At 41.8% G+C, this 23,784-nt stretch overlaps 1 protein-coding gene across 2 annotated transcripts in view; it reads left to right on the top strand.

The window, feature by feature from the left end:
* Positions 1 to 23,784, top strand: part of LOC129110784 (matrix metalloproteinase-16-like) — a 64,875-nt gene that overhangs the window by 18,800 nt on the left and 22,291 nt on the right. For both annotated transcript variants that reach the window (XM_054622994.1, XM_054622993.1), the window contains 2 exons: positions 3,801 to 4,105; positions 21,812 to 21,973. In XM_054622994.1, the coding sequence (XP_054478969.1) occupies positions 3,801 to 4,105; positions 21,812 to 21,973 (467 nt within the window). The remainder of the gene's footprint in view (positions 1 to 3,800; positions 4,106 to 21,811; positions 21,974 to 23,784) is intronic.

Below are 23,784 nucleotides of genomic sequence, written 5' to 3'. Positions count from 1 at the left end.
TATGTGTCGCACGTCCATATTCATCTTTACCATTTAGAGACATTGGTATCAAAATGTCAAAAATACTTTTGTTTTGTTTTTGCCAACAGTTAAGATAATGTTGTACTAACCAATTGAAGTTTCTAAGATCTATGAATGGTGACATCGCTACAACAAACAAAGCAAAAAACCTGAGCAGTCAGACAATCAGACATGTCGTTAATCTCCACCTTGAGTCGCTCGGCATGAGCTTGCACAGATGCACAGAGTTATGAATGCTACGTAAGCACTTTTTTAGCTAACTGGTTATAAAAGTAGTGTGTTGTGTTGGCCGTTTGATGACCCCACGACAATTTCTCTTTTTGGTAATAATATTTTGCAGTGTCCTAATAAGTTGAAGCTGGAAGTTGAACACGATGCTTCCCTTTATGTAAAGTCTGTCACATTTTTCATAATTTAATCTGTCATTTGTCTCCTGGTGGCTAGGTTTAGTAAGGTAAACTGTAAAACTGCATTGTTGTGGATTTGAATCCAGCATAAGGTCTTTGTCACTCTTTCTTCGCTAAAAACCTTCTTCATCATTCAAACAATTGTTAAAAAATACACAAATCTGGCATTTGGGAAGTATCACAAATGTATGGCGGCCCCAGCTGTGTGCTAGTTTCCATGTAGCCACATACAGTACCGTATTTTCCGCACTATAAGGCGCACTTAAAAGCCTTTAATTTTCTCAAAAAACGACAGTGCGCCTTATAATCCGGAGCGCCTTATATATGGATTAATTCTGGTTGTGTTTACTGACCTCGAAGCGGTTTTGTGTGGTACACGGCGCTCTGTCAACATGTTTCAGTACGACTTTGGTAAACTACAAAGCCGCACCGCAGCAGCATCACGGCCACCGTAGTCAGGAGCGTCGCGGAGTAATACATACTGTGCTTCACCATCATATTACAGTGTGTGTGGATAAGGACCCAACATGGCTCCTGTCAAGAGACACGCTGACGACGCGGACTTCAGACTCAAGGCTGTCAGTCACGCAGGAGAACATGGGAATAGAGCAGCTGCGAGAGAATTCAACGTTAATGAATCAATGGTAGGAAGTGGAGGAAGTTTGACTGACTGACTGTTTTGTTTCGCTTAATGCGCCTTATAGTCCGGTGCGCCTTATATATGAAAAAAGATCGAAAATAGACCATTCATTGACAGTGCGCCTTATAATCCAGTGCGCCCTATAGTGCGGAAAATACGGTACTTGCTGTGGGGGGGGCACTAATTAGCTTTTGAATGCCTACAGTTCTCCCTACTATTATAGCACATGAGTTGCATCCAGAATCATTATCACCTCACAACATGGAGTTGAATATTTTACATGGCCTCAGAGCAGGTTGGGGATTCTTTCATTTGCTGTCTTGCAGCCTCTGTCTGAACGTGTTTCTCTCTTGGCCTTAAAATAGAATACACACATACGGCGAGATGGGTAATAGAATCCGGTGAAACCATCTTTGTATTCCTCAAGGGGCCACAGTTGCTGCTTAGGCCGTTCATTGTAACCTCAGACAGAGCAAGGAAATTTTACAGGATTCATGGAGAACGCCTCAGGTGCTACGACAGTTTTTCTTCATTTTAATCTCAGAGAAAACACTAGTGCCTTTGCAGACCCTCTCTGGGTCAGCTGATATTGATTTGTAAGCACGACTGTCTTGTACTTCTATCTGCTCTACATAAGCACTTCAAATGACAAAAGAGCCATTTTGTGTTGCCTCCATAAGTGGGCCCCAATCAGACAGAGACTGTTTGCTTACTCAAAAGCACACCATCGCACTAACAACACTCCACCTGATGTTCCTGTAATTCAAGAGTACTGGCAAATCTTGAGATGCGAGCATTTATTATTCACTCTTGTCTGAGGACAATTGAGGACACACACAGATTTCCATGCCATTATTCATCACAATTTATATCACTTACGACAAATCTTCAATACAATCAAAAACAAGCCATCACAACAGGATAGTTGTCGCTTTCATCTAGAGACCCTTTTCACGTTTTTTCCACTTGTGAACCAAAACTTCCCTGTTTTGGTTCACTCTCACCACTGTCATCTTGGTTGTTTTCTGACACAGCAGACAGATTTTTGATAAAAGAACTCCCGAAACAGGTTGTACAATTGGCCGACAGACAAAGTTAGCAAGAAGTTGGTGAACATATTTTTAACATTTAGCAGTTAAGGAGACAAATATGACCCTCAAGGGTTGGTGGAGACCAAAACTAGAGCTAAAAGAGGAGTGAATGGTGGACTCACTTTCATCAGGTGGACACAAACGTGACTCCAAATGAATGCTAACGTTGCTATGTGTCTTCTCAAAGTGTTAATGAGTCACTGTTTGCTAACAAGTTCGTCAAATCAGCTATACAAGGTGATCATTTGTAAAGTTCTCTACAATTACATGAATTCCATTTCGTCTGTCAAAACGGAATATCATTAGCTGAAGTGACATATTTGCCTAAGCTTGCTAGAAAGTAATTAAAGCAAACACATCTTTGCTAAAGTGGTAGTCAGCTATCAGCAAGTATGTCTTGAAAGAGCAGACAGAGAAATAGAAACAGTTTATTGTTTGCTTTAAGCAGTTAGAACATTTTAAATGAAATTGCCGGCTATTCAGTGGCACTCTATTTATATTTCATAACCAGCCTTTACGCTTCCCTTTCCACTGAGTTTGATTCAATAATTAATCCTAGCTTACATACAATATTAATATGCAGTGTATAAATGTGCCTTGCAGCAGTCTACCCACCAAGCAGAAGAAGATGAGTAAAAGACGTTCTGGTAATATTTATTCCTATAATGGGAGATGGCAGACAAACACAGACGCTGTGAAGATCTACAATTAAAAAGAGAACAAAAAAAGGATGTGACGGGGAATACACAGAGGAAACAGGCTGGATGGGTGGAGAAAAGGGGCATTCTTGAAACTATAGAAAACTATAGAATTTGAAATCAGCATTTTATTTACACACTGCACTTATATTCTGATCCCAACTCAGACACAGCTACAGGCATAAGGAGAAATAAAGTATTGTGTGTGTGTGTTTACAACCGTTTAAGTAAGTTGGATGATGTAAACTGTACATATTTGTCTATCCCGAGAGAAACCACGTTTTTAATAGAGCGTGACACCTAGTTATATTCAGAGTGAATAAAGTGGAGTCAGGTTTTCCTGATTGCCCAAACCAGACTGGGGCTCTCAGCAGGCAGTGGGCTGTTGATAATCCGTAATTAGAAAATAAATTCCAGCTGCACGGAATTGTCCCGTCCTCTCCACACCTGCAGCAACTCAAAGCCAGCAGGGGAGGACTCAGCCGTTTTCTCTCTCAAATCGCTCCATCTAGCTTTCTGTTGGCGACCACAATGAGTGTGAAATGATGGTGATCGTGATGGATTTTATTTTTTTAATTTTTTGGCACGCTGTGATCATGTAGATTGACAAGCAGTGGTATTTTCTTTTTCAGCCTTTGTGTTGGTAACAGTTGCACTAAACTGAATGTATTGTTTTCTATCCCACCATATCTCATGCTTTGAGTGGACATCCAGCAGAATAAGCCACTCTATCGGGTGTTTGTTCTACCAAACGCTCAGAGAACCCAAGAGTCTTATCAGACCAGTTTACAATAGATTTGCTCATCCTGACAGCTGAAGGAGAAATCAAAATTTGAGGCTTCCTGGGTCATGAAGATAAAATAAAAAAAGTAATCTGGTTGTGTGAAATGTTCTGGTGTTTGCTCAGCCTAACTTTTCCGTCCCATATCCCGTCTCTCTGCAGCATAAAGAACGTGACACCCAAAGTGGGTGCAGAGGAGACCCACGACGCCATCCGACGAGCCTTCGACGTCTGGCAGAATGTGACGCCGCTGCGCTTCGAGGCCGTGCCCTACAGCGAGCTGGAGAGGACCAAGAAAGACGTGGACATCACCATCATCTTCGCTTCAGGTTTCCACGGCGATAGCTCGCCCTTCGACGGCGAGGGTGGCTTCCTGGCCCACGCCTACTTTCCAGGGCCGGGAATAGGAGGCGACACACACTTTGACTCAGACGAACCGTGGACACTGGGCAACCCCAACCATGACGGTAAGTGATGATTAAAGGGAGACCTTATGACTTTACACGAGATGGTGTCGGATAAGATATTGAAAAAAGTGTTTGGAATGAATATATGTGAATGAAGAATATGTATAGGGTTGATATTTTTGGGGTCTAGGCTCTGACCTTGTCTCTCCCCAAAAAGAAACCCAAAGCTCATCACTGCAGGGAGTGAAGAGTGAAGGTAAAAACACGTATCCTCTAAGGGAGCATCGACTCAAAGCCTACAGCTGGATGCTGAGATGGAGCTTTTCAAATGCTATATGAACAACAACAACAACAACAGCAGCAACAAGTGACAGTAGAGCTTCCATGTGAGCAGTGTGGCAGCAGGCATCGGCTGGCTGCTTAAGTACACCACAGATATTGATGCTCCACTAGCAGGTCTGACTTATTGAAGTGTCATGCCTGCTGGATGTTGGTGTTGCTGGTCAGTGCCGCAGATTTCCACCCGGATCTGGTGCGATTTAAGTCTGATCAGTTGATGCTTTCCCAGTCCTCTCTCTTTGAAATCATCCGAGCCTGCTGGCAGATAAATCTCCCCTGGTGAACTTCAGCAATCGCACCACCTCTCACTCCACTGCGACCTCGAGCTTGTGCCCTCGCAGTGCACTTGCACTCGGCGTCTTACAGCTTGTCAGGCTGCATGTAAGCCTTTAGCGGGGTCCCTAAGTCACTCTGTTGTGTGGGTTGCATGTTGAGCAGCTGTGTAACTGTTTTGCCGTTGTGGCGAGGTCCAGCAGATCTCTACTGGTGCATGTGTGTGTGTGTGTGGCAGCCAGTCGACTAAGCTCCCAGGATGACCTCTGACCCCTGTGCAGCCTCTTGTGTAGTGATGAAAGAGGCTTTGCAAGAGAGTTGATGGAGATCTACATGGAGGAGAGAATGGAAGAAGGAAAGACAATACTGTAAAAGAGACATACAAGTAGAGTTAAAAGAAGCAAATGAAGCAAAGTAAATCCAAGCGAGAAGTGAAAGTTAAACAGATTCTTGGTTAATATTCGTTTCAAAGCAGGGAAACATCTTTCAAATGTGTGTCTCAGATTCTAAAATGTGTTTTTATCTTTCTTTATATTTATTCCTTATTAAATCCAAGGGGCAAACCTGCCCCGTGATCCACTGAGAAAACTGAGGAATCAAGACTTTTACCTGAGTCATGAATCAAAAACAATGACAGAGAAGACAAGGAGACGCTCTCAAGAAATAAGGACACATATAAAAGGGAGGGAAAAAAAGGCGAGCGTAGTATCAGGAAGGCAGCAGAGATAACAAGGAGTGAAAGAGAGGATGAGAGAGAATGGCAGAGTATCTCTAGACAAATATTGGAGGTTCAAGAGCTCACAAGAGAGACAGACGGAGAGGGAGGACCGAGAGAGCAACGTTAGCGAGAAGTAAAGAAAACATTTGAAGAGGAGATGGGAGAGCAGAGGAGATGAGTGGGAGCTGTTGAGCACTATGCGTCAGAAATAGAAGTGAGGAACTTGCTGTCGAAGACTGAATTTAAAGTAGCGGAGGAGGGGGCTTTTGTAGGCTCAGATAATGTTTTGTGAACGGCTATATTTAAGGCTTCTGAGGACGCGTGGCTTGATCGAACTGACAAGAATCACTCCCGCAACCGATAGTGATAACCTCAAGTAAACTATTGACGCGCCTGCTGTTTCATTGGTCACATGATCTGCTCATAGAAAGAAAGTGTGAGTTGCCGTCCCTGCTGTCGCGCCTCGGAGGAAGGAGAAGCAGCTGTCATTGAGGGCCATGATTCACCCCCTTCAACACTCACATACAGACACACTCTCTCTCTCTCTCTCTCTCTCTCTCTCTCTCTCTATCTCTATCTACCCCTCAGTGCAATATTAATACAGCCCTGCTGCGGCCCACACTTCTCTGAAAGCATCCCATAATGCATGCAGTTCTGTTACGAACGCACAGCTGGCTTTCTTGCAAAAATATGAACATGCACTGCCAGAATTCTGCCTGCTCTTTATGGCAGGGGAGTGGGGGTGCTCTTATTCCAGCGTGATGACTAGTGTTACACTGAGATGCTTTTTTGAATGCCCATACAGCCTGAAGATGCCCATAGACAGTATTTTTACAATTCCTTTACCAGAAAATACTACAAATAACAGGTACTGCTGTTGTTTTTTTGCCTTGGAGCAAGGGTTACTGCTATCATTGAACATCTGTGACAGTGTGTATGCAACCAGTGTAGCATTTATCAGCGTTGTACATTGTGACTCAATCTCTTGTGATATGATATCGATCATCTGGCTGCAGTATATCTGAGTCAGCAGTGCTTCCTTTTCTTTAAGTGAACACATTTAAACTCTGAAATGCCTTCATAGCTCTTTGACATCGACGTGTGTGTGTGTGTGTGTGTGTGTGTGTGTGTGTGTGTGTGTGTGTGTGTGTGTGTGTGTGTGTGTGTGTGTGTGTGTGTGTGTGTGTGTGTGTGTGTGTGTGTGTGTGTGTGTCAGTGTGTATGTGAGATGCATTTTGGTACATAAGGTTTAATCTTAGCGGCCTGTAAAACTGAAAGCTTGTCATCATGCAATAAAAAGTACATTACAGGTTTTATTCCTGCTTTCTAAAAGCCCAGCAAATACTGGATCTTGATTATTATTAAAATCTAACTATATGTTGGGGAAATATTAAAGTTTTACATAAACATATAACAAACAAACAAACAATCAGTGGATGAGAATAAACTAATTTACATCTAAACAAAAAGCAGAATCAGAAATGATTTAAATGATAAATGGAATCGTATTTGGACGGAATCTAATTATATAATTCTGAATAATATTTGTAGATAAAAAGACACGTAAGAGATAATTTAGTCAAACATTCATAAAAGGCAGCCAATAAAACATAATTGCTTCAGTTTACTGCTCGGCAATTTCTTTTTGCATACAATATGTCATCATCACTGTAATTAAATGAAATAAACTGCAGCAATTTCATCAGAGGGGTCACTGACTGGCCAATTTTAAAAATCTTTTACGACACCATATATCAGCCTAACCAAAAGATTACCTGCTACAGCGAGTAGATTGGAAAGCATTGGAGGGAATTCAGGCCGAAAACAGACCTGCGTTTAAGAAATGCAAGGGCTTCTTTGCATGGGCGTGTTATGTATTATACTGCTGAGACATGAGATACAATTATGGTGGTCCAGTTTTGTAACAGATCCAACACTGCACTGACGTTGATGATACCATGGGACAGAATTTTACAACTCTGGCTATCCACCATTTTATCTGAATTTCGTCAAAACAAACGATTATATGTATTTTTGTGTCAGATAAAAGCTTACATCTTCAAAATACATTGTTTTAATAAAAACGAGCACGTAGATCATAAGTTCATTTAATCTAGATATTGTCTCAAAATCTTTGCTAGCAGAGGTAGATAATTCCATATATTTCCAATGCAACCAGCTTCAAAGATTTGTAATCCATCTCTCATCCATCTCCTCTCTCCTCCTGTTCTACGTAGCGAACAGCTGGGAACGATGTAATTTTAGCTCAGCGCAGCACATGATGTCTGTCTGTCTGGCTTTTTTATTCCTCTTTCTCATCTCTCTTTCTTTTAGTCTCCTCTCCCTCCTTTTTATTTGTGTTTTTTTTTTAAGTTACAGCTACACACATGCTGACACACACTGGGGATGAGCTCCTGTCCAGTAAGCTGTCATTGCCTAATCCCCCTGTGCCGTTGGCGAGACGGATCAGTCACCCCGGCGACCGTTGACAGCATCGCACCGTAGATGTTATTGTTGTTGTTTTGGATGACGACGTCACTGATGCACACTGGAGAGATTATTCCCTCTCTGCATGGCAACAAATACTCTCAAACACGTGTTTATGTGCACACACATACACTTTCTGTCTCTCTCAAACACACACACACACACACACACACACACACACACACACACACACACACACACACACATACTCACACACTCACATACACTGTTCTGTCTGCACCTTCCCTCGTGCTGCAACTCAGGCATCTGGGGATAGGGGATTACTCAAAAGTTAAATTCAGAGGGATTTTTTAGCACACACAGCAGAATGAGGTTCTTATTAGGATTAGCTAATGGCATTTTAAGAGAGACTTGGATACTCCGTACACAGTGGCTGCTTTCTATATGTGTGATGCTTTAATCATAGAGAGGAGAAAGTCGTGTGAAGTCAGCAAAATCAAACAGACAAAAAAGGCAGATAACTGCAATAGCATTAGGACAGTGGTACTGATCTGAAGTTTTGTTTTAGCAAAATGTTGATTCCTACTGGAAACAAGTAAGGCTTTGATCAGACATTGTGCGGATGCAAGGCAACCAACTAACTCATTGCAGCAAACTGCATAAATCACTGTCTGATCACGTAACAAAAAGGCAATGTGGCCCAACTAGTTTTTTCCACCTGCAAAGTGCTTTAACAGTGAATCAGAGACCATCCCTAAATGCAACAGCAGCAGAGTAATCTTTCCATCATGGCTGTGAATGATCTTTAGGCCTGTCTTACCGCCTCTATTTTACAATAAACAAGTGCTCTGGCCAACGTGGGACTCCGTGATCACACCAAGCAGAGCCAAACCCGAACGCCCAAACATTTTGTGTGCAGCATATCATGCCTTGAGAAGAAGAGTTCAGAGCACCAGAGAGTGAAGCGTGTTGGACACAGAGGTTTGGAGAAAATCCTTTTCTATGAAGACTAACTGACGGATTTACCCGTTTCCACCCTCCCTCCTCTCTCTCTTATACTCTACAAAGTGCGTGTCAGCCTTTGCTGCTGCTTTAACAATGGAGCTTGCAGTCAGAGGGGAAAGGATTTGTTTAAGCAATATTTAAATGAACAAACATTTCCAACAGTGGATTAGAGAAGCACTTTTGGCTTGAGGAAAATCGTTTGTGGGTTTTATTCCATCGTAATCAAACTCGGATCGGTCTTGGAACACGTCTCTAATTGACAAAATAAGTAAATTGGATATCTACATCCGGGAAGTTGGCAAATGTGAAGATGGACCTGACACGTTCATAGATTCATACTGTACACAAGAAAGATTTTACACCATTGAGCAACGTCCCGGATGATTTGTGGAGTGTTTGGTTTGTGTATCCATGCTGGCGGTAGATAAAAACACAGTTATATAATCTCAAACCTGTTGGAACCTTAAACTGATCAGTTCCATGTCTTTCCATCTCCGTATTCCCTTTTTCTCTCTGAGCTGTCTAAGACGGACAAAGTCAAATACTAACAAGAAACACATTGACTGATGGGGGGCTGTCCTTGGATGTGTTTGTACATCCCTCTGTCTCTCTTGTCTATATCATTTTATTTCACACTTTGAGATTTCACATATTATTGCACAATGAGAGCTGCTTGCCTATTTTAACCAGGATGATGCAAAGTGAAAGACAACAGGGAAGGAGTGTGCGGGGGTGGGTGATAAGCCAATATCCCCATTGAGAGTGAAACATCCCCGGCGGCGAAACAGAGCGAATCGGTCCTGGAGCTGCTATGGCTGCCTCACATTCCTGGACTGCCTGGCTTTAGAGACTGATTGATGAATAGCTGGGATGGATCAATAGATGGAGGGATAGATAAATGCATCGGAGAATAAACTAAAGACATAATAGGTTTGCGAACGGGGAGGGCAGGGGTTGGATACCATTCCTGCAAATGATGCAGGAATGGTAGATGAAGATGAGATACGATTGGATGAAACATCCTGGAATATGTTTTAACAAAGGTAAAATTGGGATTCAGATCGCTTGAGAGCAGAAAGGAGAGGATTGTGGGGGGATTTAGTGCAAACACAGGATAAGAGGGAATAAAACGGGAACTGGAGATTGAGATGATTAGATCGTCTTTTCAACAGAGCTCAACGTGCCACGACCACTTTTGAAAGGGAGCGCATTGACAGGAGGCATTTTTTATTTAACAGTTTTCCGTTTCTGAATAAAATAAAAAAAAAGGCGAACAAGCAGACGCTCATCCCTGCTTTATCACAAGGTCATCTTTGTGGGCTGAGGCTGCTGTGTTTCTCTTTGTGACAAAATCAAAGCGATGCACGCCGGTATAGATAAGACAGATTCCATTTTGACTTCCAGTCACACTGAGCCTGATTGGATTAAAAAGAAAAAGAAAAAAGAATCTGGCACCAGAAAAAAACAATCATCACTGCCACTGCATACCATGACTGTACGCAAACACCCAGTCTCACCCAAAGGGTGACTTATAAGGCCTGGAATGCCTTCAAGGACCTCCAGTTATATCAGTGAAAACTATGTAACATAACACAGCATGCAAGCTAGACCCACACACAGGAAATGAGAGATTCCTTGGTTTTATTGTTTTCTCACCCTTGCCCCCAAAAACAGCCAAAGAGGTTAGAAAAACACACGGTCACCAGGAGGAAAAATACACCAAGGTATTGGGATTAGAAAACCAGGGCCGAATTTGTGGGGCACTCAATAACAGAGTACAATTGGCTGAGGGAGGGGATGTCGGGACAGGCTCGTCATTGATCAGCTGATTGATTGATGGTTGCGGGAGAAAGCTTGGCTCCCTGCCAATCGATTGGCAGAACGGTTTATCATTGACGTCCAATCCTGTAACTTGATTTAACATTCTGAGCGGCCATCATTTTGGGTGTTTTTACCAGCAGACAATGAAAAGAGATCAATCTTCAGCTTCCTAGCAGCGGACAGTCTGGCGTTGTTACGTGGAGAAGCCTCTGGCGAGTCGGGGTACTGTGAGGGAAGTAAAAAAGTCAAACAGAGTAAGAGAGAGGAGAAAATAGTTGAGGAGCATGTGGTGTCCTTGCGGGTTTTATTTTTAGGTTGCTACTCCTACTGGGTGATGAGGAAGAAGCAGTGGACACTTTTTCCACCCTGTTTTTCTTTTTCTTTTGGTCACCCTCGCACTCACACTCTACGTTAAGTTCAGTGGGCTTAGTTGGCATGTCGCTTGATGTGTTTCCAAAGCGCTGTTAAAGCTGTTGAAATAATAATGACTACAAAAGAAACTGACAAAAACTGGAATAATAACAAAACCGATTCAAATATGCTGGTGACTGTTTATCTACTAAAAAACAAGAGAAAGTAATGGAAAAACCCACTTTATTTGCTTGATTCACTTGATGATATTTCCTGCTTGCTGTCCATTTTTTGAGGCAGTAACATATTTGATGTCAAGCACTTCTCCAGAATGAAGATTAATATCTCCTTGTTGTCCAGACATTGAAATTGCAGTGTATATTTTCTCAAATGTTGGAAAGCATGACTCTTTATGTTGGCTGGACAAAGTTTTCAGAAGTTAAGTTTTTCCTTGAGAGCAAGGTCCATCTGTCTGCTGTCAGACTACGATCATTAAGTCTTTACGTAGTCATTTTTTAGGTTTCTTATCAGTTAAGAGTTAGCTGGGTTGCTGCACGTTGTTCCGTTTCCGCAAGTGTCTAATGTTCTGAGTGATAGTCACCTTAGTGTCTTGTGTTTGGCTGAGGTTCTTGATGCAAACTGGGCACTAATGTCTGCTTTCACTTCTTAGCAGGAGAGGGATTGTTAATATTTATCCAAAGTCACTATTTTTGATTAGGCTTTCAAATGCCTTACTCTAGACCTTACAAATGTGTTTGCAGAAAGAACTTTGTATGCAGAGTTAATGTTAACAGAATAACTTTGTTGAAGAGACTAAATACCCATTAACTCAACCTTTTCTGATGCTCTGCAATGCATTATTAAAGTCACTACAAAGTATTTACTACGAAGTCATTTTGGTGGTAACGCTGTGCTGAACGATTGTTTTGGTGAACCTGCATAAGTTAGCCTGATTATGTCGGAATCGGACCCTATGGAACCAATGACAATTATTGATAATAACTATATAGAAATAACAAACTTCCTCGCTGATGGTCTCATTTACTTATGTGGGTCATTTAGAGGCATCGGTATCAAATTATAACAAGGTAAACATTCCTCATTGTAACTTTTAAAAGTATTATTTAAGTGTAGTATTCTGCAGCACATCGGTCCTAGTACAGACAAAGCTCTGAAATAATTAGGAAACAACTGTTAATTGCTCAAAAGTTGTAATAATACAAAACCCATTGACAATTTATGTAGAATTTGAGTTTCATTGAATCCTGTTATAGTATAAAATGAAAAACTAGAAAGAATATATATGTGTAAAACTAGAAACAATTAAAGTGTGTTAAAAAAATCCCAGCTATATGAAATTATACGTAATTTCCCTTTGGACTAGATATTTTTAGAAAGTTAGTCAACTTAACTTTGTCAGGGTGCAAGTCTGACAGTGATAACCGAGAAGGTCGTGGCCATAGTGAAAAACAAGTGTATCATCTGCATAAAGCAGGATTTGCCTTCTTTGTCTTTTAAATTAGATGAGGTATAAGTAATTGTTTTCATAATGTCAGAAACCCACTGACTAAAATATGGACAACGATCTTTTTGTTTCAGTCTACTCGCTCTTGCTCAATTAAAGAGTAACCCAGAAAAGTTAACAGTATTCCCCCTTCTTTCAAGGTTGTTCAGCTTTTCAGAAAACCTTCCTTCGTCTTGCACGTTCTTTAAAGATCTTAAATCTTTCCTTTGTCCTTCTGTCTCTATCTTTGTCCCTGTATCTCCCCTACTCTGTCGCTGCCTCGCTCTATCTCTGAGAGAAAATAAATGGGAAGAATCAGAAGCTTTTTTCTTACCACAGGAGCAGATCTTTATCTTTTACTGGAAGCGTGTGTGTGTGTGTGAGTCCTAAGGACATCCAGCATGGCTACATTTGGGCAGGCAGTAGGAACAGTATTGATGGTTGGGTTACTGTAAGTTTAAGAGTTTGTGGGAAGACACAGGCATTAAAACAGACACAAAGCTACACACACACACACACACACACACACACACACACACACACACACACACACACACACACACACACACACACACACACACACATTCCAAGGTTGCTGGAAGAACTTACTCCCTTGCTAGCAGTTTATCTCAAGGGAGGCCGTCTGACAGTTGACATTACATGATGTAACACTATGATATGATACAATGCAATATAATAGATCAGCATATGACACTACATCATCCAGTCCACCAACATGATGAATATACTTGATGCAATATTATATACCGCCATAGATAGATATATGTTTTACAACATACAGCACATTGTATATCTGTGAGATATGATAATATAGAGATCAGTATTGTCAAGGAGCAGCAGTCCTTCATTGTGTCGTACATATCTTTGGTGGTTACAAACAATGATGGTTGAATTTCTAACCATGTTTTCCACTTTTGAGAGGGATTTAAATAATTGCTTTCACAAAGAAAATTAAGTGGAGAAGGAAAGCAGAGATATCACCATGCGTTTCTGCCCACCAGGCCACCACTAGAAATAGACGGCCGCCTACTGACAGCAGCATCAACTTCCACGTGGGCAGCAGTACTCTCTTCCGCCTCCTCACATGAACACACTCACACTCTCGGAAGCGCTCACACGCACACAATTTGGGCACCTGGGGAGGCTTGCCCTCCCACTAGTCAGTCAGATGCTTTCATAACCTCATACCCATAATCCTTAGCAAACAAAAAGTGTAAACAGCTCTGCATCAATCTGTGGGCACTCAATTTATCACTCTTTAAAGAATGTCACTCGTGTCTTCGGTGATGTGTTTTTCTTATTGAAAGGACGAATAAGCCATGTTATTATCAATGCTGTACGTATCCATGGGAACATTTTTAGAAAAAAATGGATGCTATGGCACTCAGCAGCTCATACTTCCACAAACATCTCTCTCTTTGTTACTATTTCAATCTTTAAGGAAAATGTGTCACTTATTATCTATGTAAATTAAGACTTCTGGCTAGAGACTCTGTGACACATCCACAAAGGCAACATATCTCTGTAAATATCAGATTTGTAGTTCTGCATCATGGAAGAAAGTCTCACCTGACAATGCTTCTTTTGATTCAGTCATAAACGCAGGGAGAGGTTTTGGCAACAGTTTAAAAGCAGTGAACATTTCCTTTTACTCCTCGAAAAACTTGAAAAGGTTTCATTTTCTAAAGAAAACGTGTGTGTTCACTGCTGAAATGTTGCAGTTGGAACAGTTGAACTATTGAAATGACGGAAGTTGATGCTTTTGTTGAAATGACGCTTGAAATACAAATACTGAAAGAAGTTGAAAAGTCAGCTAAAATGAGAGTGCTTACAGCAGGTTTAGTTAAAGTGTAAGCACTGAGTGAAGTGGAAGTATCACTTGAGGTTAAAGTGCCGAAAGCAGTTGAATATTCTGTTAAAGTTCGAGCACTCTGAGCAGTTCAAATCTCACCCGAAGTGTCGGTGACAAGCTCAGCTGGAAGTGGAAGTCATGAAGGAAATTGCTGCCAGTTCAAGGGCAGAAACTCAAAGATAATAGCTTCAACTAAAGCGTAAGCCCTGAAAGCAGTTGGAGTAAATTGTGTCTGAACTGTGAATATTTTGGGAGTAGTTTTGTTGTTGTAGGTCAAACAGACAAAGAGACAAATGCACTTAAACTGTCCATTGATGAATAACCAATGGAAGTATTTGAATCATCAGAAGAAGAGTAAGAGATGAAAGGAGTTGAAATGCAAGTCGACACTACCATGTATAATTACCTAGACCGCGTTAAAAGAGGAGCACTGTCGAAGACGTTTATCAGATCATTACTTTATTTCACCATTACCACTTTGACCAGTTTCCTCGTACACGCTGAGTTTAGAAAGTTTTCTCCAGCATTTTTGTGGTGAAGTAACATTGCTGTTTGCTTTGTCCATAGACACAGCTGCAGAAGTGTTTGCGAAACCGTTGCTTGCGAATGCATTATTAATGATTAATGATCACAATGAAAGTGTACACACATCGCCGTCTTGCTCACAGGTGCTGCACAGAGATAAACATGACAAGAATAAAAGATGTCCTTTCCTTGGCAACATTTTCTCCCCCGCTTTTTCTGCTAGTTTATTTTCCTCGAGTCCACAGAAACAGCCAATATTTGGATCCCTGGCAACGTTCCACACACGGATTTGAGTCTCTAGCTGTCTCTGTAAATAAATAATTACTGAAGTTTACATATGTTGCTCCCATCAGCCAGGGCTTTGTTCTCTGACAAGCTTGTGAGAATTAAGTGAAATAGATTCAACAGCACAAGTGTTGCTCAACCAATGTCAATAGCCGATAGAACAGGGAGAGAGAGAGAGAGAGAGAGAGAGAGAGAGAGAGAGAGAGGGCAGGCAAATAGTGAAGAGAGGGGAGGAGAGGGGAGGGAGGGGAGCAAGGAGCTGCAGACTTTTCCCTGTAGGATAGGGTTACTGAATGGATAGTGCATGGTTCTGACATTAACACTGCCAGGGTTAGGATGTTGATTAGCACTGGGGTTAACTAGCTAGCAGGGAGTTCATCAAAGTCTCCACTGGTCATCACTTATCAAGTATTGTTTCAAACATATTCCAAAAAGAAGTCAAACAATGAGATACCTTTGGTATGAAGTGAGGCAACTTTACAAATTAATCACACTTTTATTTTTTACCACATTAGATGATGCTTTCCATTTCCATTTGGAGTGGAAACTGGACTCTCACGCTTCAGAGTAGGGGTGGGAGATATGGAGCATATCAAATATCACTATAGTTCAAAACTAATACCTCTATATCGATATTGCAATGATATTGTAGGGTACACAAGTGTTTTTTAAAAATATTAACACAATGAGATTTTTGATAGTCATCAGTAAAGTGGATGTAATGACTGAGTTGGTAAATGTAAATAATATAACTGCCAGAACAGTATTGTAAGTTTAGAAAATGACATCACTTCACTGTAATGCAACCTTTCAAACCAGGAAAAGACAACACCTATGGCACATTACAATATCTAGTCTGATTTTTCAATATGATAGAGATATATTTCTCAGCCCCAGCTGAGGACATGTCATAGCTGACTGAATATTGGTGGTAAGGTGCCACATCTAATCCCACCTTCTTATTCGTTGCAAATACATTGTCTACCAACAACGTTTTAATCACAAATTGTCGCAGCAAACCTAACTCCAAATGAATTCCTGGAATTTCACATGTGAAAACGTTGGTGTTTACATTTGTGGTCCTGTTTGTAAGTTGATTTGGTGAAATGAATCAAATGGCCCACTGTGTTTTGTCCTGTGATTGTATGTTGGAAGCAGAGAGAGTGTGAATGTGAAGCGAGCAGAACTCAGCCATTGTACTTTGGCTGCTCTCTTCACAATGGTCACTCTGTCAAGTCAGGCACACAGCTCTGTTGTGACAGCCAGCAGAGCTCAGTGTGCCCAGGGCCCTCTGAGCCAGGCACTGACTGCTCCACTTGGGCTGAGATTCACTGGCAGCTTGTCACTACTGCACGGCACTCCTGAACAGCCAATGCTCTCAATGCTGCCTCTCTGGGTTTAGCTTCTCCCTCCCATTTCACATATCTTCAGCTTCCTTCGGAGTGAAGGTCGTTCTGACTGTCTGATGGCGTACCGGCTCAGAGAAACAACATCCAGTGTCACAGCATTGTGAGCTTTACCTCCGCTAGTGGATAACAGCTGATTTCCTTCCTTTTTCCTGCACTCCACCGTTGAACCCTCAGTCAGTGTCAGGGCCAGTAGAATAGCTAACAGCAGTGTCACAAGCTAACCTCGCATTTCAGCGTTTTTTAATAAGTCAATGTTGATAATGGTTGTTTCCTCTCTGTACAACACAGATTCATGACATGTGTGCAGCACGGCGGCTACTGAGATATTTTAACCTACATCAGTGATTTCCAACCAGAGGTACAACACTAGTCAGGGCATGATAACTAGCTAGCAGTTAGCTAAAAACAATGGATGAATGGATGAAACTTCCTGCTTCTGCCACTCCAAGTGGCAATAGAAGAAACGCAAACTTGATCTAACTGACTTAACAATGACAGTTTAATTGTAAAGAAAAAGTTATATAATTAATAGTGTTTAATGCCATCCAGTTAAATCCAGTAAACACATTCTGAACAAGATGGTGGTGTTGAATTCGTCTCACAGGTCTTTGGGGGGACACAAGTAAAAAATGGTTTGTAACCACTGCCCTACTGCCCAAAAAAGGTTTCAATTAACCCCTTTTTGCATTTACTTTACCTTTGCAGTGCAAGTTTTTCCAAGACCATTACTGAAAGTGCAGCGTCAGCCACCCAGGGGAGTTGTGGGAGCTGAACAATGGGGAAACATTTGAGGTCCTCGGGGACAAAGAGTGTGCTTATGCTTGCTTAGACTTGGACGGCAATACAACAACAGTGAGATAACAGTCGCAGCTTTGTTTTCCAAAGAAAGGGTGGAGGAGTTAGAAACGGTTAGACTCTTGCTTGGCATTCTGGTCTGCACAATTAGAGGTCATTAGCTTTGTTTGCGGGCGTTTGCTAGTTGAAGATGTTGACATGGTGTCAGCGTGGCAGTCCGAAAGCTGAGGGAAGGGTTTGAAGAAGAGAGAATCCAACAAGCGGACTGCCTAACGGTCACCCATTCTTGTAGCTGACGTCAGATATTGAGCGAAACCACAGCCGCTTAGTTAAACAGTAAGAAGCATGGAGGGTTACGGGCCCCCAGAGGCCTACGCTGACAACCTGAGCTATTATTGCAATTGAGCAGCGGTGTCCAGGGCCACATATCTGAATTGTGGGCCAGTGTGTGTTTGTCTCTGTGTGTTTATATCTGTATCCCCATGTCACACGTGCCCCCCGGCCAGCAGATGGGCTGCAGCAGCAGTGCCATGTGCAGGGAGCCGGTAAATTATGGAGAAAGAGCAGGTAGAGGTTCGCGGTTTCTAATCACAACCCCCTGTTTACTTTACTGCAACCCTGTAGGGGAAAGACACGGAGAGAGGTACGTCTGATCGTAAATCTCCAGTGACTCTCCTTCTCCACCTCTTCAACTTCATCTTCCCTTCTTTATTTTGCTGTCTTTTTTTCTTTTTTTCTTGGCTACACTATCTCATTAGCAACAACCTTGACCTAGCCTGAGGAGAGAGTCGGCGAGAGCTGCTGCCGCGGGCTGCCACTATGGTCACTGCCCACTTAATGTGAAAGAACACTGCAATTTTACATCAAATGTAGCTTTCATGATTTAAAATAGTTGCTTTGGATGCGTTCTTTTTATGCTAAATTCTTGCCCAAACCAGTGAAGGGCACGGATGAGAATGATGAATCACAGTATGATAAATTTTTTTCCCCCACAAACAAAAATACACATTTGCCCTCAGTGGGTCATCACACCAGCCCTGCACAGCTTTGTCATGTATTTCATCTCCTGCTATTGTCTTCTACAACTGTATCCTGCTGTTGAAGGCTGCTCGCTCTATTTCCAGCGTTAATTTTTTGGGGGGGGGGCTGAGATATGGCCGCTGACAGAAGGCTGATGTTACAAATGCCGAGGTCGAAGTTCACAGTCCTATAATTCATCATCACCGTCTTTTGTGATAGCAGGAACATTAGGACATATCGCAACATAACAAATAGTCCGGAGCCTTATCGTTTTCCTAGCCTCAGTTTTTCCCCTTCTATTTATCATCCTGTTTTTTTTCTCTCCCACTTTTCCTCCTCCAGTTATCAATCCAAACACCCTTTCTCCTCAGTTTACCTCACCCTTTTAATCTCTATATTTATCTACTCTTTGTCTCCCACTCAACGCAACTTTTTCTCCTCTTGTACACTATCCCACTCGCATTACCTCTTTGTCTCTCTCATCATTCGCTGTCTGCGTCACCCCCTCTCTCCCGTCTCTCTCCTCTCTCTCCCATCCCCTGCGTAGGCTCTGTATATACCGTCCAGCTGATAATTAGCCAGGCAGTACAGAACCTCCTCGGCTTTGTTTGTGGCCCCGAGGGCAACAGGATGTCCCCGTCTACCACAGCGTGACTTACATAAGCAACCAAAACAAAGTGACGACCGTGACCTCAGATGTCCCCAGGAGGAAGAAAGGCTGACTCAAGATTGAGGGATAGAACAAGACGGAGATGAAAAAAGACAGACATTTCTTCCCTACACTGGTAAAGCCGATGTGACCAGAGCATCTGCTGTATCAGACTTGCACTGGCACAACTCTCCTGTGCTTGTACTCCATTTGTCTTTAAATTAACAAACTTTAATAATGATATAATATATATATATATATATATCTTATAATTGTTATAAGCATTATCATTCTTTACAGTTTCATGCTTTTTTGTACAAAATGTGCTCATTTGCAGAGTTATTTCTTTAAAAACATGCTTTCTTCAGAAATATTTGTCTTCTAAAGTTTTAATGATACCAAAACTCCATCAATTCATATATCTGTATTTCTTTGTAGATGGGGGCTATGATTTTTCTTGATAACATTTTTTGCAGTTATCATTTTTTAGCATTAATGCATTCAATTCAATAACAGTATAACACAGGGGCAAGAACTCTATTCATAGATGAACTGTGCGTAAGCTCACTATGATGCTATGTACAGTTATAAGTTCAGTACATAAAGGTCTATGGAAGCCTGTGTAGTCTGTTTGTATGTATTACTCAGCACCTGGCTCCAGTAGAAACACAAATTTAAATTTAAATCTCAAAATACTCAATCTTGCACATTGATGTGTAGTTTATGACGTTTATGCTACCAGGTATTGAAGCCTAATGCAGAAGAGTTTTAAAGGCTCCATTCACTTCAATTACATCTAACTTAACCTGTGTCAATGAGTTTTTGTATGAAAAAAAGTCATTTGAAAATGATTCAGCTTCAGTGCACGCACCACTCGCCCACATTTCTTACAGGAAACCTTTCTGTCGTTGAATGTGTTACCAATTTGTTGCACCATCAATACATTTACCCAGCAGTTGCCACAGACTACGGTCACATTTGGGTACAATAATTGCATTAGCCTCTGAACCCAATGAGTTTTGACGATGATATTTTGATGTCTATAACTGCTTCACCGAGCACTTAACTCCCCTGCTCCCACTGCCATCATAGGAAAGCGACGTGTTTTCGGCTGCAGAGAAGTGACCCTGTTTCCTCCACAAGCGATTTCTAATTCACTGGGCCGTTTCTCTCCTCTCTTTATCTCCCTTCTCTTCTGTGCCTCTCTTTATTTGCTATAAACGCTTATCTCCAGACACAATATTGCACACTTGCGTAGATTGTGCACTTTTACGAGCCATATTTTCAATTGGAAGAATTTGGCTGAGGAGTGGAGCCTTTTCATCAAAACCCTGGATATCAATGCAATCTGTCTGTCCTTTCACACCCGTGCAACAGAGGCCTTTACATCAAGTTTATTAAGAGACACTGACATTTATACAGTCGAATATCCTCCGCGAGGGTCCAATATGACCATTTCTCTTTGGTCGTCTGGTTCGTACGTCCCTAAGCATTGTACTGTACTCGGTAAGAAGTGATCTGAATCAGTTATTCATGTGACAGATTTGCAGCAGATAAGTGCCTCACTTTAGTAGGAGATGCAGTGAATAAGTGATGCTCTTTTTCATTCCTGTCAAATCTCTTAGTGTGATAAGAAAGAGAGAGAAAGGTAAAACTGAGGGGAGATGGCAGCGGGGAGAGCATCAGACAATAGACCCTAAAAAAGAGTCCAAATCCATAGTCCAATTGAAAAAGCTCATTATTTTATCGGAGTCTTTTGTCTTTAAAGGTGTGGTTTTAGTCCCAGTATATCGACGTTTGCCAAGTCAGTCTTCAAGAGTGGAAGAGGGTCATTATATGTCTCCTTGGAATCACATTAATAGCTTCTCAATGACAGCCAGTGTCCTTTTATAAATTATACACAAGGCATAGCAGTCTAACCCTAATTGTATACCCATGAGTTTCTCAGCAATGCTGATGAGTTTCTTCACGGGTTGGATTCGACATGTTGGCGAAAACATCAGAGAGGAGGAGTGGTTTTTGTTGTTGTTGTTTTGGTCGCCTGTGACGTAAGTTAAATAATTTGAAATGGGACCGGGGGGGGGGGGGGGGGGCTTTTATCCCAGACATCATCCAAAACCTAATATAGTTGGGATTGGGTTGGGGCTTGGCTGTCGGCCACGGAGGGCTTCTGAGTCAAAAGGTCAACCCAGCGTAGTCATCGGCTTACCACAGCTGGAGACTAATTACAGAGTGCAGGGTTTACTGTGCTATGTGAGGGGGTGTGTGTGTGTGTGTGTGTGTGTGTGTGTGTGTGTGTGTGTGTGTGTGTGTGTGTGTGTGTGTGTGTGTGTGTGTGTGTGTGTGTGTGTGTGTGTGTGTGTGTGTGTGTATAAATATGTACATGTGTACAGGCCTGTGTAATATGTCCCATCAGTGGCTGTGGCTCGCTACATAATCCACTCATGAGGTTCATTAGTAGTGGATTATCTATGCTCATACACACACATATGGGCAGATGTGTGGATACGTATTGTTGCGAGGACTGTACGTTGACTACTTCACTGTTTAACTGTGAACTAACCCTAAGCTTTTCTCTTGAATGCTGTTTATTGAAATCAGCCAGTTCAAAACTTGGCTTTATTTTGAAGGAAACACACTGCCAATGCCAACCAGAACAGGTGCAGCTTGTGAGAGATTTTAAATACTAAAAAACATATTTACTGTTATGCACAGCACTCATCAAAGACTGCTCTCTCTTTCTGTTTCTAGGTAACGATTTGTTCTTGGTGGCGGTCCACGAGCTCGGCCACGCACTCGGCCTCGAACACTCCAACGACCCCACGGCCATCATGGCTCCTTTCTACCAGTACATGGACACCGACAACTTCAAGCTGCCCATGGACGACCTGCTGGGCATCCAGAAGATTTATGGTAAGGCCTCCAAAGCTTCATATTGATGTACAGAATAACTATCAGTCCACTCTAATTTCTAATTGATAGCAACAACGCAAATTTCAATTCCCCAAATTTGAAATCAATACCAGATAAAGCACAAATCTGAGATTAAGACCTAAATTTAAAATCACAGTAGGCGAGCGCTTCATCGTCGGAGCACCTACACATTTCGCATTGACACACATTTGGAGTTGGCAGATGCTGATTGCAGTGCTTTGTCTACTCATAAAGCTGATGTAGCTCCGGGGCGGGTGTATCAGAAGTGTGAAATTGAATTTGACTGTAATAGATTTATGTAAGCATCAGTGCGATCTTCATTTTTACACTCTTAGAGTTGAATTAGTGGTACATCAGGGTGGATGTTGCCAAGACCTCAATCTAGTGACGTGCTCTTTTTTTATGTGATTTGTTGTGGAGGAACCCACAATATTTAGATATTCAGGAGTTTTTTTCTACGTTGTACATGTTGTCGTCTCAACCTCAGTTTGACATCAAAGTTCAAAAACAACTCGGTGGGAAGTGACAGTATTGTCCCGTACAGCTGTCGGGGCTGTAAACCAGTCACACTCCGCTGAGATGACTCCGGTCTGTCACATGAATGGCTGCACATGCACACACACACACACACACACAAACACACACACACACACACACACACACACACACACACACACACACACACACACACACACACACACACAGACAGACACACACCAAAGAACCTGCCATCTGCTTACATGGTCAGGGCACATCCCTCTGGGAGTGACAGACCTGGGCAAGCGATCAAATCTCTCCTCATCTCTACTCGCGTTTAACTCCTCTCCACTGCTGCCCCTCCCTTGGCCGCTCTGTTGTACCAAGAGTTGAAGGGCAGGACAAGTGATGGCAGCTCTTCTCTCAGTCTCTTTTTCTTTTTCCAGCAGCCGTTGGCCTCCTTTTCTACCTCGTGGCAACAGTGTGGTGTGGAGGCTTAACATGGACAATGGTGGGAGAGCTGCACAGTTTAGTTGAATTAAATGACCTTGACTTCAAAGTTGAATAAAAAAAGTGTAAATGAGTGTTATATATTGTATTTTATATACATATATAGGTATAGTGAGGGATGTAAAGATAACTATTTCAGAGGTGAAGAAGCTGAATAGTAAGAGATTGACTTATTAAAGTGATAGTAGTGTAAATAAGAAGGAGAGGTTGAATTTAGGACTTTTGATTGACAGTCAGTGGGAGCCAGGCAGGATCACACAATGAATTGTGGGAAGAAAAGTTCTGACAGGGGTAGGTTGAGCTTGATGTGGAGGATCGATTAACTCTCACACTTTTTTGGACATCTAGCTGCACTCTTTCTGTTCCTCACCTTAGCACTAAGGTCATTGTTGAAAATAAAAGCCTGCTGGTTGCATTTATCCTTCAGATTCTATTTTATAAACCCATAATCATTTCTTACGGATAATTAGAAGCCTGAACATCACTGGATGTAAAATGTCAACATTGTGAATGAAGCCTCAAACTATTCAGAGCAGCCCAAGTTATTGTTGGATATGATTTGGATTTTGATGTTATGGGGAGATAAAATAATAGTTGTTCAGCGAAACACGATACTGTGATATTTTTGCACCAAGCACAGACTTCTAAAAGGGAGCCTTTGTTCGAAAACAGGAGACATCGCTATAAATGGCTTATTTTTTATAAAACGTTCACACTGTTTTATAAATGTTTATTCACAAAGCTTTAACTGTATTGCTTGCAAAAACCTTAAAAGGTTCCATTATTTCATCTGACCCCTTAGC

This window comes from Anoplopoma fimbria, chromosome 21 (assembly GCF_027596085.1).
Source record: "Anoplopoma fimbria isolate UVic2021 breed Golden Eagle Sablefish chromosome 21, Afim_UVic_2022, whole genome shotgun sequence".
NCBI classification, from domain to species: Eukaryota; Metazoa; Chordata; class Actinopteri; order Perciformes; family Anoplopomatidae; genus Anoplopoma; species Anoplopoma fimbria.
Note: the sequence above shows the minus strand (reverse complement) of the source record. Positions and strands in the feature narration are given on the sequence as shown.